Source organism: Ursus arctos, unplaced genomic scaffold (genome assembly GCF_023065955.2).
Source record: "Ursus arctos isolate Adak ecotype North America unplaced genomic scaffold, UrsArc2.0 scaffold_17, whole genome shotgun sequence".
NCBI lineage: Eukaryota > Metazoa > Chordata > Mammalia > Carnivora > Ursidae > Ursus > Ursus arctos.
Window position 1 is genome coordinate 51,217,515 of NW_026622841.1, and position 14,900 is coordinate 51,232,414.

Genomic DNA, 14,900 nt, shown 5'->3' on the forward strand with positions numbered 1-14,900 from the left:
CTGCTCGTCATGTACTTGAATATACAGTCAAAGTTAAGATCAGGCAGGAGTAACCTCATTTTTCTATCAGCAAAGAGGATATATTTACTAACATCAGTGAAAGAATAGAAGATTGTGCAACCCAAGAAGGAAATACATGCAAGAATCTTAGCACCCCTTAATGGATTATTAGAGCAATTTAAATTAAAAATAAAGAAAATTATTAATTATTGTGGTTGACGGTTTAAAAAAGAGGGCAGTAAGCAAGCCAGCATTGCAGTAACCAAGTAACCAAAGTCACTAGCAGAATTGCTCAGCACTGTCACACATTTCACATAAAGTAGTTTTAATTGATTTAATATAATTTAAATTGTTCTAAAACAAGAGGAAAGAAAACCCCAGCCAGGGAAGGACAAACTTCCACTACGCAAAGACTGAAATAATCTTGAACAAAATTTTGAAAAAATAGTTGTACTTGCACTGGAAAAAAAAATCCTGGGTTCATGATGTTATGAACGATTCTTCAGTGATCTTCTGTGGAGTCTAATTTAACCAAGAGACCAAAAAAAAAAAAAAAAAACAAAAAAAAACCCAGAAAGGAAGGAGGGAAGGAAGGAAGGAAGGAAGGGAGGAAGGAAGAAAGGAAGGAGAAGGAAGAAAAAGGAAAAAAAACCCAAACCCCAGTCTTCCAGAAATTTTAATTTTGCAAAGGAATGGTAAGCATTCAGGAAGCATTCAGGATCCTTGTCATGGAAAACAACTGATCACATTTCAATCACTAGCCAACACAATGTCCTCTAATAGCAGCTGGCACCTTAGATCAAATCTGTCAATGAAAGATTTCATGAAGCTTCTGTGGAGACACCGATTTGTAGGTATCCGGTGTCTCAACCTGTTCACTTATCATCTGTACATACATTAGTTTATTAGCTCTCTCAGTCTTACTAGCTATTATTTAGAGAAGACATAAAATAACAAAAACTACTCCCCCCAAAAAAACCCCACTCAAACCAACAACACACTACCACCAAATACAGAGTAATAAAAGAGTTGTACCCAAACCTGGTCAGTCCTTCCATTTCTTGAAACTTGCACACAAACTGAAGAAACCCACTCAGCCTTAAAAAGGTCGATCATTTCGCTCTCCTAAAATTTCATCTCTGAGAGTGGCTTTCTTTCTCCGTCTCTGTCTTGCTCTCTCCCCCTCTCCCTCTCCCTCTCTCTCTCTCTCTCTCTGTGTGTCTCTACTTCTACCGGAGAGAGCGTTTTGTTTCCCTTTTCCTGTTTCTGCTGCTGGATGAATGCAAAATACATGATTGAAGGGATTTTTTTTTTTTCAGGTTAACAGTTGGAAATCTTAAAATCTTGCTCCTCTGAATGGCTTTCTATGCTAGTCACTCAACACATACCGTTCACATAAAGAGGCATATACAGAACCAAGAATCCTGCTTTTTAAAAGCAAAACAAAACAACAACAAAAACTCCTCTTACTCCTTTGAGCCCCTTCCTATTTACTTAACTATTAGCACTTACCCGGAGATGTGCCATAAATGCTCTATTCCAAATGTATAAAAGCCAACCACATCTCAACTGAGAATTAAACAGTTTTAATGTCTTCAAATCCATGTCCCTGCTCCAAACCCTGATACAGTCACTGGCAGCGGTACAAGATTCTAAACAGCAGACATCTGATTCTTGACATTTAAAAATAACAATATTGGGGAAAAAAAGGGAGTCTTTTTTTTTTTTATTAACTACAAACAGCTTGTGAACACAGATCACAATTGACTGTATTAAGTGGATCTTGCAATAATTTCAAGCTACAGTATTTTATTTCTAAATCAACGTCAGACAGAGGCCAAATACCTACAGACTTCTCATTTTCTATATAACCATGGCAATGGCTTAAGTTAAATTAATTCCAAGTGGTAATTCTCCAAAGAGAGAATCAGAACTTGGGTAGTATTTAGATTCTATTATCGGTGCCTATTAATTTAACCTTTGTGCAGTTTTGAATCAAACTAGGGACAGATCAGTCCTTCCGTTGCTTGTCTAAGGTGGGTCACACTGCACGTACGCGCGTTCTTAACTGCATGCATGGGGATGGGGTCAAAGGAACACATACACTTGCTACAGAGTAAAACAGGTAATCAAATGAAAGGAAAACGCATTTAGTTCCATTTCTGGAGCACATTTTAGACTCAGACGGATCTAGGATCAAGTCTTAGCTCTTTGACTTAACGATCTATGTCTTCCTGGGTAAGTGATTTAATCTTCCGCGCCTTAGTTTAGTCACCTGCAAAACTGCAGTAAGCACTAATACTTTACAGTTATTTCAGGAATGAAATGAGATACTGTGTGGTTTCTGGCACACGGCAGGTATTTGATGCATGCCACTTCCTCCCTCTGTTTTATATTTGGAAGGGGTTGGGATTGGACACGGTAGATAGAAAAATCCAGGCGTTGAAGGCAGAGTCTGTTCTGACCCTCCACGTTGCCATGTACTGACTGTGTGTCCTTAGGCAAGTTACTTAACCTAATTTACTAACGCTCGGTTTCTTCAACTGTGAAATACCTCACAGAGGTTTATAGAGCAAATTAGATAACATTGGAAAAACTTGTACTTTTGGTAGACATGTATTCACTGAGAGTTTCCAGGCCTTGCAACTCTTGAAAATTGCTCTAATTAGTATTCCTCATATGTAACTATGGAGTTTAAAAATGTGAACTCAGATCGCAGGTCCTCTAGACCAAATGCTTCATCTTATAGCAGAGGAAGGAGACCCAGAGAGCTGAGATGATGGTCACTGGTTAGTAAGTGACTGCTAACTCAGTGGCAAATAGGGACTAGAACATAGACCCTCTCCTTTCAAGTTCAATGCTTTAGCCACCAAACTTTGTGAGGGTGATGTCAAACACATTTGTAAATCCAGTTTCACTATTAGTTGGTAATTAAGATAATATAACTGGAAAATTTTTTTTTTCTTCATTTCCCCAAACTTGCTTTTAAGAATGAGCTTATAAGTGAAATCATTCCATGGGACCTGGTGGGGGTGGCTACACCTGTCTTCCTGAGATGGCAAGATGCTGGAGTCCCTCTTTCTTCTAAAGAAAGATGACAGCTGGAGAGAATGTCCAGTTTCAGGAGTTTCCTGTTCTCTTCCCGCCCCCTGTGAATGTCCAACTCCTTCTTCCCCTTCTTCTGAGGAGCCCTGTAACCTCTGCACCCTGGGTGGGAAGAACACACTGTGATATATTTAGTTTATCTGCTAGACACACTACCTGCTCAAACTGAAATACAGAATTTTTTTTTTCAGTCTAAAAGCCTTGCACAGAAGAGGAGCTCAATAAATGTCAATATTTATTAAAGAAGGTGTGCCTTTGAGCTCAATTTATATAAAGGGTTTAACTAGCTTGGTTCAGTGTTAATTATTGCCCAATGTAGGATAGAAAATATTAATTTCTTTCAATCTTTCAATAACTTCAGAATTAAAAACAAAGATCCTTTGGGTAGTGAGTCAGATTACCTATTACTCTGGGGAGGAAGGGGAGGAAATGGGATTGGGGAAGGTATATGTGTGATCCATTGTAATGAAGGTTTTATTTCTCCAGTTGGGTTACGTATAACCGGGTGTTTATTTTATTATTATTTTTCTTTATACCTCTCTGTAAGCCTCAAATATTTCATTAAAAAACTGGCGTGAAAGAAGGTAAATAACTTGAAAATAGAATTCCCAAACCTTTAGAATATGAGATCTAATAATGCTACGATACTAAATCTCATATTTAAATCTTCAAGCTTTCATTCTCATTTTACTGAAAAGCTTTTAATAATAATATGTTTACTCTACAGATTTTTTTCTCTCCTGTTCACTATTTTCATGCCCTTGATTCCAGGGCTGTGCTGGGATGTATTGGAAAGAGCCATTTTGCATCAAATAGATGTAAGTCTAATTCTCAGTTCTTCAACTTATTGGCCATGTGGCTTTAAAATCCCTTGATATTTCTAATCTCAGTTTTCTCTCTTGTGAAGTCGGAGTATTGTTATATCAAGCTCTCAGGATTATCTTGACGATTAAATGGAATAACAAATGTGATCACGTTTGCTATAGCATCTGATACATCATGGATTTTCAATCAGTATTAATTAGTTTCCTTCTTTCTTTCCTAATCCTTCCACTTTTCTCCACTACTTGAGCCTCTTACTGCAAAAAGGCATAAAAAAGAAAGAAAAATGAATTTGAGGTAGAAAGAACGTAGGCAATCATGCGAACATAAAAAAGGCATTTTTTCATTAACAAAGGCTGGTCCTGGATCCTTGTTGAGTTTTCTTCTTTAATCTGATATTTCTTCTCTAATCTCATCACTATTTATTAAAGTCCAGGTGTTTTTTTTTTTTAATTTGTTGTGTTTTTTTTTTTTTTTTTTTTTTTTGGTGACACCTATTACAGAACTTTCATAGATAAACTATCCTGTTCTAGGGCTCCTATCTCATTACCCATCGTTTCTTCAGGACAGATGTTCTAATCAAAATACTTTATTCTAGGTGATGCATAAGATTGATATGCTTAAAGAATTTCTAAAGTCTTCAGTTGTAACCCTTGTTATGGTCATTTCTATAAATTAAGTGACTTGGATTCTCTCCTACCTCTGTACTAATGGTATAACAGTATAACCTACTGAGCCTTTACCTTTCTTCAAGGCTAGTTTTTTATATGTTAAATGAGAAGGTTGGAATAGATGTACTCTTTAGCTCTAAAATTCCATTAATAATTCTTGATGGCTTAACTCCTCTAGGAAGCTTATAGTAAACGAGGCAATACCACTCTGAGTGGGAAAAACTGACCAAGGCATTGTGTGCCATTTGTGAAAACTATCCGTATGTTTGTGGCTTCTTCGGAACACTGGGATGGACTCTGACACTGTCCTTGCCCGGTGACTGCCAGCCTGGCATATTCTCAGGGCTGGGTAGAGGCATTCTCAAGGGAGCCAGGTTTGTCCGGAGCAATTCAGAGAGCAAAAAGTTGAATTTCTCAGTGGAAGACTTTTTTTCTTGCATTTCTTCATAAGATGAGAGTGCAAAATGATTATGTCATGCCTTTATAGTCCAATAAAAACTTTTTTTTTTTTAAAAGATGGGTGTACCAGGAGAGAAGAGAGACAAAAAGATGCCGCGAAAGGGAAAAATATGAGGGTCCTTTTTTAGGGAGGGTTATATCTTGGGAAAAATGACAATTACGGGATAGAGGAATTGGCCCTGGGGGGTGGGGAGGGGGAGAAGAAAAAGACTCTGCTCCTGACATTTTTATCCAGGGGAATCTAGGTTCAGTGAATGGAAGAGCATTAGGGAAAGACACGAGGAGACTGGAAGAGGCGGAGCGGCTTGCCTTGGGTCTGTATGTGTGTGGGATTTACACTCTGACACTAATTGCTTTTTATTGTGTGGGTGCTCCCCCCCCCCCCCGCTTTTCCTCCTCTTCTCTGTTGTCCTGGGTCTCTGCAGCTGTGCTTGTCAGGTCCCCACACTGGCTTGATCTCCACCTCCTCAGGGCCCAGGGCATTATTCCAATTCCCTGTGCTCTGGGGGGGAAGAGGGGTTCGGGTGGGAGTGTGGTTAGTGTTGGAGGTGGTGATAACAATTACAATGGTGAGGACATAGATCAAGTTTCCCAAACAAATAGCTTAAGGCAGAATTTTACAATAAAAAAAAAAAAAACCCCTTGATAGATCTAATTAAATTCCTTACAAAATTCAAAAGATCATTGTTGACTTTTGTAAAAAAAAAAAAAAAGGATTTATTTTAAAATTCTGTGTAGAATCCCCTTTTCTCGCCTCCCTATCCCATCTTCCCTCAGACAAAAGAGGAACACTAAACATTAATAACTCCTTGCCTTTATGTAGGCGTGCTTTTCAAAGCACTTTTTAAATCTAGTTTCTGAAGACAACTGGATGGAGTGGGGTAGCTGGTTTGTTTCCTGATAGGAGCAGTTGGCCAGAGAAACGCTAACTAATTTGCTCAGGTTCATGCAGACAATTCAGAGCAGAGCCAAGACTAGGACCCAGGAGAAAACACCAAACAATTAGCAGGTACAATTTCTAAGCACCCATCACTTGACGTAAATGGTACCTGAAGGTACTGGCAGGACCGTTCCTGTTGACAGGACTCGGACTTCACCATGGCCTGGTCCATGTTCACCGAGGCCTTCTGGTAGACCTCCCTGGCGCGGCTGACCGTCAGAGTGGAGGACCACGCGCTCTTCTTCAGGAGCGGCGCGTCCAGGTTGACAGGCAGGTTGGCACAGGTGGAGCACTTGACGTCGTTGTTACTGCGGGAGGCCTTGACCGCCTGCTCGCTGATGGTGTTGTAGGCCTCCATGAAGTACTGCGAGGCCGAGCGGTCGGGGCACCTGCCCATGGTCATCACGCCCGAGGGCGCGTGGTAGATGCACATGTCGCCGTCCAGGTTGTCGTCGGAGCTCCACCAGCCGGGGGAGGCGTTGGGGCGGGCCTTGGGGTCCGCACGCCGCTCCTTGCTCTTGCTGCGCTTGCCGTACCGCACCGTCTGCGTCTCGTCGGGGCTGGCTTTGCCCCCGTTGACGCTGCCCTTGGACGGCCCCTCCAGGGAGTGCGACTTGGTGAAGAGCTTCTGGACCGAGTGCACCAGGTGGCGGATGCGGCCGGGGCTGTCGCTGCGGTGCTCCACGGCCGTGCGCTTGTACTGCAGCGTGTGGTAGCCATCCCGGTTGAGCGGCAGCTGCCTCTCGAACTGGTCCAGGAGGTTGGCGGGAATGCGGTTGGCCTTGGCGGCCAGGGTGCGGGGCACCAGGGCGCACTCGTCCTTCAGCTCCTGCTGCGACGTGTAGTGCCTGCGTGGGAAGGTGCTGCTGGCCAGCGGGTCGCTGAAGGGGCCCACGCACTCGGCCTGGAAGGAGTTCCGCTGAGTGTAGTAAGGGTGGTCCGCCGGGTGGTGCTCCACCGGGCTCAGCAGGTAGGGCTTGCGGTCCGAGTGGTGCGACAGCGAGTCACAGGCCGAATCGCAGGTGACTCCGTGGTGGTGGCTGCGGCTGCCCGATAACCCTTTCATTGCTGATGGGTGGCAACCTCGGGGGTCATGGACACCCCGTGGTTAGGTTCCAGACCCGTCTTCGGCAAAGACCTGGGGGCAAGGAAGAAGAAGGGAAAATGCATAACACTTCTCGTGGTAAACAGATGTTGCTCTTTTGAGTGTCAGCTACCGTGTTCTCTTTCTGGCGGAAGAACTCATCGCGGGCCTCGAAAGCAGTTTTAATATTATTGGGAAAGCTCTACACCTCGGGAGGGTGGGAAAGCCCACTCCAGTCAGATACCCGAAGATGGTAGGAGTGGAAGCTAGTAAACCTGGAAAAGGAAACTATAAAAATGCTTAATTGTTTTAAGATTATTTGAAAGCAAACCCCCTCCCTCTAGGATTCCAATAACTGGATGTATCTTTCCCTTGTTTCTCTGGTTTTAGTCTTCACTGTCTTAATCGTAAAGCATGCACACCCTTAGGGCTCAGTTTCTCTGGGAAGCCTTTGCTGATCCCCCTTGCAGAGAGAATTAGTTCCCCTCTGTGTTTCCATGGCACCTACTGCACACTGTCTCAGCTCCTATGGAATTGTTTGTCTCAGGCATTCCCGGGCTACTTTAGCTCATTCCTTGCAGACCGGCTTGCCTCTTAGTCACCTTTCTAGCCCCCTACCTAGCCCCAGGCCAGTTAGGTGAGCACACAGTAAGTACTCCATTAATGTAAATAAAATAAATGTGGGTGGAAAAAAAAATAGGAGAAGCCACTGGCCCCTTATAACTTGAGGATATATCTTTCTATCTTCTGTCACATGCTTTCCCATTAGAATTCTGTAGTGACAATCACAGCTTGCAAATAACCGCCCCGCCCCCAGCACCACAGTAATTAGAGTGGAAAACAGTAATTGTGGCAAATAAATCAGAGCTGTAGAGAAAATCTGCCCCTGTTTTCTGTCATTAGAGGGATCAAAGAGCTTCTTTGTTTGTTTGTTTGTTTTTTAAGACATAGTTATTTGAGAGAGACAGGGGGAGACAGAGCATGCAGGCGAGAATGGGGGGAGGGGCAGAGGGAGAGGGAGAGAATCTCAAGCAGATGCCAAGCTGAGTGCAGAGCCTGACCCAGGGCTCCATCTCATGACCCTGAGATCATGACCTGAGCCGAAACCAAGAGTCGGACGCTTAACCGACTGAGCCACCCGGGCGCCCCAAGAGCTGCTTCTTAACAAACAGAGAGCCGTTGAAGGATAAGCTTGAATTAGCTAGTTTGAATATCATGGCATCTCCTCTTTTTGGCTTAAAGGTTTCTGGTTCAACGTTCACAAGTGATAGCAAGATGGCCAAAGGGAAGGCCCTGAAAATGATCCTGAGGACACAGTGGACCTGGGCCTGAGGGCAGATCTGCCTCAGAGAGAAGTGACTCCTCAGATGCACCTGTGGGGACTCAGCTCATTGCGGGCACAGGTCTTCCCTGTGCTTTGGAAGCAGAGGCTGCTGCCCCACAGGGCAGAGCACTTTCTTTAGACTCCAGCTTCTTTGGTCGCTGACTGAGTTCCTGTTAGCAGCCTGATTTATTTTGAAAGCTTCCTATAACAAAAATTGTCATAATAGGAGTTGTCCTGAAAGGCCAACACGACCGTCCAAAATATCATTAATGTCATTTCAGATATTCAGAGAGGGAGAGATAAATGGTGTAATTTAAAAACAGCCACAACAAAATAAAGCACACACACATGGCCTAATGAAGAAAAATGCATACCTTTGAGAGGTCAGGTCTTACGTATTCCATGGGCTGTCCTGTATATGGGAGTTCCTGACAATGTTGAAAATCTCTATCCAGAGTTTATGACTCTCTTTTTTTTCTCCTAATCTCTCAGTTTCTGCATTAATGGCTCAGCAAAACTCATTGGGAGGGGGGTTAATCACCAGAGTCTTTCAAAATTGGTTAGTTTATTAAATTATGAGCTCCTTGAGGCTAGGGACTATGTTTTACCTATCCAGTGCCCAGCAAATGCTTGGTTGATGGTGTGAACAGGGTAAAATATTTATTCAATAAATTAACACATCAATGTAAAATTTCCCAGTGTGGTCCAGACTGTGATTCAAGTCAGGTGTATTGAGTGGAAAGATGACTGTGTGATGAGAGAAGGGCCATGTGCAAGGAAGGGACCATCTCACGGGCACTGCAGAGACCAGTGGTTTCTGAGTGCAGGAGGAGGCAGGCAGATGGATGCTCCTTCTGCCTCTGTGAACCTTTGACCTCTGAGCCTCTGAGGCTCCTCAGAGAACATCCCACCTCTTACAGTCTGAGGAGCTTGCCTGCCCTGCCTATACAGGATGTCTGGACAAAAGACAGTTTGTCCTAAGGACAAAAAGAAACTGACACCTGAAGAGATAAAAAGGCAAGAAGGACTCATGATACCCGTGGGTCAGCTAAATCAAAACTTGCCCAGTGAAGAGAGACTAATGAAGAAGGAGATTTTTGCAAAAATACTTTGGGGCTGATTTGTATGAGGTTATGATCCTACTACTGCGTTGTGGCAAGGAGGGAGTTAAGAGGGTTAAATACATGTTTTTGGCAAAACTGTGGCACCAACTAATTTAGATGGAAAAATCCATTGCATGAGGGAGTCTCTCTATAGAAAACAGGTCCTGTTGAAGACATTTTTGGCTTTTAAATATGGACGTGGAAGTAAAAAAATAGACAACACAGAAATAACAACCAAGTAGGGTTATAGTCAAATAAAAAGTCTTATGATTACACATATTAGAATCCCTGTATATAAAATAATAATGAAAAAATGCTTCGGAGTTTCCTTCTGAGGTAGCCGGGTCTCAGGTAGGTACTTTTTGCTAAGTAAAATGTGAACCTGGCAAGAGCTGAAAACATGAATTTTACCTATTTACTCCAAAATGAACAAAATTATTTTATTTTTTTATTTTATATATTTTTAAAGATTTTATTTATTTATTTGACAGAGATAGAGACAGCCAGCGAGAGAGGGAACACAAGCAGGGGGAGCGGGAGAGGAAGAAGCAGGCTCATAGCAGAGGAGCCTGATGTGGGGCTTGATTCCATAACGCCGGGATCACGCCCTGAGCCGAAGGCAGACGCTTAACCGCTGTGCCACCCAGGCGCCCCCCGAACAAAATTATTTTAATCACTATTCAGTATTGAGTTATCTTTAATATGACAAGAGCATTTAACATAAAATAATGGTACCCGAGGACTAGCAGAGCAAATGAAGAGCTTTTGCAAAGCCATTCATGTTGGATTAGTTAAGTGATGTAACCAACAATAATTTTTGTAAATTAAACATACACAGCATGAGTTTTACTAAAATGTCAGTGGGCCATTTTCAGCACAGAGTCAAGCACTTATATTTTCTTAGAGGGTAATAAATTGAAGCAAGGATAAATAAGTTAGTTTTCCTCCTTCTTAATATTTGTAAAAGGATACTGAGATCTTAATCCCTTTTCTCTATGATGTGGGCAACTAAGGTCATGAAAAAAATGGCAATAAATAATCATAAACATTTCTAAATGCTCAGTCTGTTGTTCTGGTCCAGGCCAAATAAACAACTTAATACCTTGGCCCAGTTGTATTTTTCTATAGAAAATCTTATACTCCTACTCTCCTGTCATTTGAAAAGGGCAATTGATCAATTTGTGACTATAAGGTAAAGCAGCACGTTTGGTGGCTTCCTGGGGACTGGGGGCAGATAAGCCGTAGCCCTCAATGGCTCAACAATTGCTGGGGGGCACCTGCTCTTCCTTCTCTCATTCTTCTTTTCCCTTACTTTTAAACTCCCTTTCCATGCACTTCTTTCTGCCACTTCTTTCTTCCCCTCTCCTATTAAGGTTTATAAGTGACATCCATGGACCACATGTGCTCCACCCTGCAGTGTAACCGGGAAGAATTAACTGGGCACCCCTCATGTGCAGACAACCAAACGCATACAGCAAATCCCTAGTGGCCAAAAGGCTTATATGTGCTCAGAGAGACACGACCTAGTCAGGAAAAAAGAGGAATAACAATTCCTATTATCTTCTGTATTCTTGGAAAAGGAAGCTGCTAGCCCTTGAATTTGATTTTAAGTGGCCATAAAAGATGTCTCAAAATAGAAAGGGAAATTGCCTTTCATGCGTTCCTTTTTTGAGCAAGGATGGGAAGTGTGGGTCAACATGCCTTCATAAGGGTTTCTATGACTACAGTGATCATCTCTGATACTTTTCTTCACTATGACTTCAAACTTGTGTTTTGTTGTCCTCCTAAGTTCGATTTTACTGTCAGACCACATGTCCTGGTTTTTGGCTTGGAAAATTTCTTGACGGTATTGGCCATCATGAGATGAGGTCTGAGTGTGTGATGCATCCGTTTTTCTTTCTTTCTTTCTTTCTTTCTTTCTTTCTTTCTTTCTTTCTTTCTTTCTTTCTTTCTTCAAAACATCTTTAAAAAAGGTATATTTATTTATTTTTGAGAGAGAGAGAGAGAGCAGGAACAGCGGGGAGGGGCAAAGGGAGAGGGAGAGAGAATCTTAAGCAGACTATGCTGAGCCTGGAGCCTGACTTGGTATCACAGCCCTGAGATCATGACCTGAGCCGAGACCAAGAGTTGGAGGACTAACTGAGCCAGCCAGGTGCCCGAGGCGTGCCTGGTTTTTACAGAGTTCCCACACCTGGAGCAGAAGCATTGCTGTACCGATGATGACTAAAGCAAGAATGATCCAGCACTGTAAAGGAAATTCTCAAGCTAGGTAATTTATTAGACCTAAGGGAAAAACAAACAAACACACCACATATTAGAAGATGCTGACAAGGGGGAAATAGTCTTGCAAAGCTGGCAAGTCCTTATTTCACTTTGATTTCTGAACATGTCTTTATTTAGTGCCACTGTTCTTGATTTTTCTTTACATGCAGATAAAAGAACCAAGGGAAGGGCTTCTCCTCTCTCATTCAGTGAGGACGGACAGCCAGACCATCATGACTTGCTTTAGAAAGAACAATGTGGGGGACCTTGCCCAGGAGAACAGGGAGCACTGTGCTCTGGATTGGGGAAACATCGGGATATAGACATCTCCACACATCTTTTCAGGGTCAAGTGGCCTTTTTTGGCTTTCCTCCATGCGACTTGCCCATGCCAGGCTGTAACATTCAATGGAAGACAGAGAGAAAGGGCTCTCTTACTGAAGAGTATAAAGTGGTCTCAGAATAATGACTATGTTTCCCAGTCTCCCTAGATGTGCAGAGGTGACTAATTCTGGCTAATGGACAGTGATTGGAAATGGCACGTGCTGTTTCTGGAAAATGTGTCTAAAGTGCAGGGCATAGCCTTCTTTACCCCTTCCCTGGCTGGAATGCCGACAGGCATGAGGTATGAGTTACCGTTGGAGCGGCACAAGATAAAGGAGCTGGCCACAGCGGAGGACCATTTCAGCCCCGCTCTGCATCTTGCTTATGCTGGAGGAACCAGACCTTTACCTTTGTCTATGCCACTGTTATTTTGTTTTCTGACATTTGCCTCTGAACCTATTCTTAAGTGAGATGGGCAGTTAAGGCCAAATCCTGAGGAGCTTTCGTAAGCTATCCTAGTACCCAGAACTTGGCTTTGCAGATGGTGGTACTCGTCGAGAGTGATTTAAACCAGGTAAGAGACATGGTCATCCATGCACTAAAGATTTCCCGGGCTGTAGCTACAGACTAGATCTAGGGGTGGAGAGAGGCAAGGGAATCTAAAAGAAGCTATCATTTCTCGCTTGGGCAGTTCAGGAGGACACTGAAAAGGAGGAAAGAGTTCCTCCAAGGAAGGTGAGAATGTGGCCTGCTGGGGCAGTGTCTCCCTTTGCAGGCCTCTCTGCTCCCACGCGTCTGTTTCCACCATAGTCTAAACACACAGGGCACCTTTTCTGCACAGAACAAAATTCTATGCAGTATGGATGCAGGTTCCCCAAAGTTTATAGCAGCAATGTCCACAATAGCCAAATTAGGGAAAGAGCCCAGATGTCCATCAACAGATGAATGGATAAAGAAGATGTGGTACACACGCACACACACACATACACATACACACACGCACTCACACAAAATAGAATACTACTCAGCCACCAAAAGATGAAATCTCACTGTTTGCAATGATGTGGATGGAACTAGAGGGTATTATGCTAAGTGAAATAAGTCAATCAGAGAAAGATAATTATATGATCTCACTCATATGTGGAATTTAAGAAACAAAACAGAGGAATCATAAGGGAAGAGAGAAAAAAATAAAATAAGACGAAATCAGAGAGGGAGACAAACCATAAGAGACTCTTAATCATGGGAAACAAACTGAGGGTTGCTGGAGGGGAGCAGGGTGAGCTGATGGGGTAACGGGGTGATGGACATTAAGGAGGGTATTGAGACAATGAGCACTGGGTATTATATAAGACTGATGAATCACCGACCTCTACCTCTGAAACCAATAATACATTATATGTTAAGTAATTGAATTTAAATAAAAAAAATGGATGCAGGTTTCCTATCAGCATTTTTTTTTTACTCTCTTAGTAATAAATCCCAGTTCTTTGGGGATCTAGAAGGAAGAACTTTCTGAATACTCAACAGACTTATGATTTTAAATAAAACATTTAAAAAATAGAGGAATGGTTCTCACTAATATACTACTGAAACACAAAGCTATGCCATTTTAGGGTAAAAATAAACAGAAAACCCAGTAGAGGGGAGGGTGTGAGTTAATATTGCCGGAAGTTAAGGCCCACTTTTCAGACATTTTCTGACCTTCCGAATCTGTAGCTACCAAAGATGGCTGAATGCCATTCTCTGTCAATCTTTCGGACTTCCCTACTCAAAGATCTTCTTGTGCTCTGTACTTAAAGTCGTACACACACCGTTAGAGCACCTTCGAACGACCACAGTCTGACACACACCAGTTCTATGACTCAGCGTACAATGCTGAGCCACATCACATACCCAGAATGTATTCTGGCTCTTCATTAACATTAATTGCTATCCTAATCATCTGCGGTTGGGATTGTTTGTGAATACCTCCTTCAGTCAGTCTGCTTCTGCAAATAAATGCCTTTCGAGTATTTCCGTTTCAAAAGATATGATATTGTACCAAAAAAAAAAAAAACAAAGCAAAAAAGCAACAACCCAACCTCCTCCAGTTTGGTCCCAGTAGGTAGTACAATTTCAACGGTCTTTGTCTTCATACGAAGCTTTTAAAAAGTGGTTTCAGTTTGACTTTTGAGCATAAAAAGGTGGAGGGTGATATTTCTTGAGAAATGGTTAGCAAGTCCTCATTAATATCAGTAAATACTTATTGCCGGTTGAGTAAAATCTCATAGAACTTAGGAGGGGATTTTTATTGTGGAAATAATTGAGGCAGTACATTATAAAAACCTCACAGCATGATTTTGGCCTGGTGATTTTGGAAGGCGACTGTTCTGTCTCTATGTGACCTTGGAGATGTGCTCTCCATGGAATGGATCCCATTGGGATTTTTTTTAAAGGTTTTATTTATTTATTTGACAGAGACAGACAGCCAGCGAGAGAGAACACAAGCAGGGAGAGTGGGAGAGGAAGAAGCAGGCTCCCAGCAGAGCAGGGAGCCTGATGTGGGGCTCGATTCCGGAACGCCGGGATCACGCCCTGAGCCAAAGGCAGATGCTTCACGACTGCGCCCCCCAGGCGCCCCCCACTGGGATTTCTAAGAGAGGTCTGGTTACCTCGGCTATGCCTACAGATGGATTCCCCTGGGACAGAATGTGATTGCCTTGACCTGTCATGGCCAACAGCTCTTGGGGAGGCACCGTGGCAGGGGCAGACCCTATCTTACGAGAGTAAAATACATGTCTGCAGAATTTTCCCAGAAAAGAGCA

General features: G+C 42.8%; 1 protein-coding gene across 11 annotated transcripts in view; it reads right to left on the reverse strand.

The window, feature by feature from the left end:
- DLGAP1 (DLG associated protein 1) overlaps positions 1-14,900 on the reverse strand; it is an 843,835-nt gene that overhangs the window by 297,140 nt on the left and 531,795 nt on the right. For 4 of the 11 annotated variants that reach the window (XM_057313266.1, XM_057313260.1, XM_057313269.1 and 1 more), the window contains exon 1: positions 1,513-1,605. In XM_057313266.1, the coding sequence (XP_057169249.1) occupies positions 1,513-1,605 (93 nt within the window). Of the gene's footprint in view, positions 1-1,035; positions 1,193-1,512; positions 1,606-6,106; positions 7,136-14,900 lie in introns of those variants that run through there. The other 7 variants (XM_057313263.1, XM_057313261.1, XM_057313268.1 and 4 more) reach the window with 4 other exon arrangements.